At 50.8% G+C, this 3,515-nt stretch overlaps 1 protein-coding gene across 1 annotated transcript in view; it reads left to right on the top strand.

Moving 5' to 3' along the window:
- Positions 1-3,515, top strand: part of SIDT1 (SID1 transmembrane family, member 1) — a gene marked incomplete at its 5' end in the record, with an annotated part of 29,857 nt that overhangs the window by 19,903 nt on the left and 6,439 nt on the right. Inside the window, 3 exons of the mRNA XM_009575047.1 lie at positions 127-250; positions 1,314-1,431; positions 2,395-2,531. Coding sequence (XP_009573342.1) covers positions 127-250; positions 1,314-1,431; positions 2,395-2,531 — 379 coding nt within the window. The remainder of the gene's footprint in view (positions 1-126; positions 251-1,313; positions 1,432-2,394; positions 2,532-3,515) is intronic.

Here is a 3,515-nt window from a genome sequence, read left to right as displayed (position 1 = left end):
GCGGCGGCGGGGGTGGAGGATGGGGGAGGGGGGGGGGGAGGAAAATCATGTTCAGCTTATCATGGCCCAGGGTTCAGCTTCCTGCTGCTATGCTGCCTTTGTCTTAAACCTTCTTTTTCCCTGCAGTGCCTTCAACAACATCCTCAGCAATGTGGGCCACATGCTGCTGGGCTTTCTCTTCCTCCTCATTGTGTTGCGCAGGGACATTCTCCACCGTCGGGCCATGGAGATGAAAGATGTCTATACCCTGGTAGGAAGCATGGTTGCGTGGGGCTGAGCGGAGGGAGGAATGACAGGGAGAACTTGAAAACCAGAGTGATACACAGTGGGTTTCCATTTGCCTTCCTTGCTGGAGGATTCAATCCTCCTGTTTTTTCCTCCCCTGAAAAAGGGTCTAGGTGGGACACATGTTCTTGCATACCCCAGTATTTTGCTGCTTACAGTATGTCCATACTGTCATGGTGACCCAGCATGGGCTTGCGAAGACAAGGAGATGAGTAGAGGAACGACTCCTGTGGCTGTGGCTTTTCCTCCAGCGCTCACTGTGGAGGAACTGGGACAGTAGGAGTGTCCCGAGATGCTTTTGTTTATAGTGAGGTTTGATTTGTCTTATACAATCTTCTTGGCACTCTTGTTAGTAAGAGGGAATAGTGCTGCCTATGATAATCCAGAGGAATTTGGCTGCCTCTAGCTCTGAAGCAGAGCTGCTTGTAGCCAGAGCTTCTGCAGTCTCTTCAGTATCTTCTGGGAGAGGATGGAGAAATCTGCAGCCCTGTGGGCAGTGGTGCTGGTGGTTTCTGGAGACAAACCGCTCTGTTTTCACTGGCTTGGTAGCAAGTAAAGGCCTTAGCAGTTTTAAAGGTCTGCTGCTTATGAGGTGAGATCTCAGCCAGATTGTGATGGAGATGCCTTCTCACCCGGGCTGAATGGGCTCTGCTCCTCAAGTGCTTTTTTTTAAACCCCCCAAGAGCAAGGCTGCTATTCTGGGTCCCCAGTGCTCTCAATTTTTGGCAGGATGTAGTATGGCACAAGGTACAGGACAGAGATTTTTAGTCTCAAGATGTCAGTATCAAGACACTGAGGTCTTCAGACCAGAAGTTTCTGTGTGATTAGCTTGGGTTTGCTGCCTGTGGATTCACCTGGCTATGCAGGGTGGCTAAATGCAGAGCCTACGGTTGCACACAGCACACTGTGCTGCACAGGTGACTGAAGGACACGTGTAGGGGTTAGGAGGGATGAAGTGATGGACAGTGGAAGCTCTCTTGTCATCAGGACGGTGAGGGTACTTACTATACAGCTCTGCTCTCTTCCAGGACTATGGGATCCCAAAGCATTTTGGTCTCTTTTATGCTATGGGCATTGCTCTGATGATGGAAGGGGTGCTCAGTGCCTGTTATCACGTTTGCCCTAATTACTCCAATTTCCAGTTTGGTAAGTTGAGTTTCCTTTCTCCTTTTGAGCTGGAGGTAGGATTTGCCATGCTCTGTCTCCTGCTGAGTTGCTGGCATTTCCCATCCCTCTACCCTTGCAAACCTCCCTGGAGTCTGCCTGTTCCAGGGCTCAGTCAGGAGGCAGTGAGGCTTTGGATGCTAGGGACTAACACATTTCAGCCTCCTCTCCAGACCTTGGGACTCTGGTAGTGCATTGCTGGCAAGATCTCCCTTTGCTTTTGCAGCTCAGTGTTTGAAGATAGTAAGTGCACAACCTGAGTGGCAGAGTGCTCAAGTCTAGGAAGCCTCTGTCTGTCATCTCAGTGGAAACTTTCCTCTGTGGGCTCCTTCGCCTTCCTGGGGAAGACTCAGGCAGGATCTTGTCTATGTGCGCAAATACCCGATATGAGGGAATGAAGATGAGTGAGCTAGGCTCTTCTCAGAGGTGCCCAGAACAAGAGGCAATGGGCACAAATTAAAACACAGGAAACTCCCATCTGAACACAGGAAAATACTTCCCCCCGCCTTTGAGGGTGGTCAAAGACTGAACAGGTTGCCCAGAGAGGTTGTGAAGTCTTCTGTGGTGATATTCAAAGCCTGACTGGACATGGTCCTGGACAACCCTCTCATAGCTGACCCTGCTTGAGCAGGGGGTGTTGCACCAGACAACCTCCAGAGGTCCCTTCTAACCTCAACCATTCTGTGATTCCTTGCCTGTTTCTGTGTTGCATTGTGGGCACTTATTTTCTGAGCCTCTTTAGTTTTTATTGCCCCAGAGCACGGTAGATGTGCTGCAAGATGGCAAAGCACAAAGTGCTGTACAATGTAGTGCAGCATCAGGGATTTGTGCCTGCCAGCCTTAGATTTGGCCCTGCTGCTGCACTTCTTTATATGCACTCGGAGCAGCTTTCTCAGCCTACTGGCAGTGCCTGTTTTCACTGTTTCTGTTGTGCTCCCTCCATAGACACCTCCTTCATGTACATGATCGCAGGACTGTGCATGCTCAAGCTCTACCAGACCCGCCACCCAGACATCAATGCCAGTGCCTACTCTGCCTATGCCTCGTTTGCTGTGGTCATCTGTCTGGCTGTCCTCGGAGTGGTATGGCTCCCTCTTACCTACCTGCTTCTCTGGGAAGAAGATGGTGTGGCTGGGAACATAGCTTAAGTGGGCAAATGACTGGGGAGAGCAACAGGGTAGGATATGTGTGTGTTAAGCAGCTTCTGGCATTTGAATTCCCAGTGCTCTTGGATTTTCCTCCTCCCTTCCTCTGGGCTTGCAGGGAGGGAAGAGCAGAGCAGTCTTCTCTAGGTAGGCTCCTTTTTGGGTTTTGCCCACTACATGCCCTCAAGAGGAGAAATTCATGTATCCAGGTGTCCGTGACCAAGCGTGCAGCTGGTCTCCTTTGGGGTGGCTCACCTTGGAGGAGGGGAGTGAGGCTGGCCCAGCTTCCAAGACAAGTGTCCTCTACCTAATTTTTTGTGCCTCTTTCTCCCCTTTGGAAAACCCTGTGTTGCTGGGTACAGCTCCTGCAGTTGGCCTTGCTATCTTTGGAGAGGTGCAGGGCTAGAATAATGGCTGGGGGGGGGGTTTGGGGGCAAGTTTTGGGAGTCCCTGCCTATAGAAGGGCACTGGAGCAGAAGGGATCACAAGAGGGTCACTCTAGTTTATCAGTAGTCACTGACAGGTCAGGCTGGTATAGGGCTTTGCCCGTTTGCTCACAGCATTGCAGGTATTGAGCTGGGCTTACCTGAATCCCCAACCTGTGCTTACCTAGGAGGTCTCTGCTCCTCTTTTTTTGGAGGACTGTGTTTCATTTGGCAGTAACCAGGCAAAGTCCATTGAATTCTTGCTCTGAACTAGCAGCTAGATCCCAGTGGGCTGTCAGCCCCTCACTACCACACATAATGCAGAATACCAGTTGATTGTGCGAAGGTCTCTGGGTAGGAGATTGTCTGTGGGATAAGGCCTGCAGGAGCAGCTGGCGAACTTGGGACTTTCCAAGAATCTCTTGATAGCTGTGGTAGATCTGCACACCCAGGTTCAAAACACTGGGATTTTGTTATGGGATGCTGTTTCTTTTTT

The sequence above is a fragment of the Fulmarus glacialis genome, unplaced genomic scaffold (assembly GCF_000690835.1).
Source record: "Fulmarus glacialis isolate BGI_N327 unplaced genomic scaffold, ASM69083v1 scaffold83, whole genome shotgun sequence".
Classification (NCBI taxonomy): domain Eukaryota; kingdom Metazoa; phylum Chordata; class Aves; order Procellariiformes; family Procellariidae; genus Fulmarus; species Fulmarus glacialis.
The sequence above is the reverse complement of the archived record's forward strand: the minus strand, read 5'-3'. Positions and strand labels throughout refer to the sequence as shown.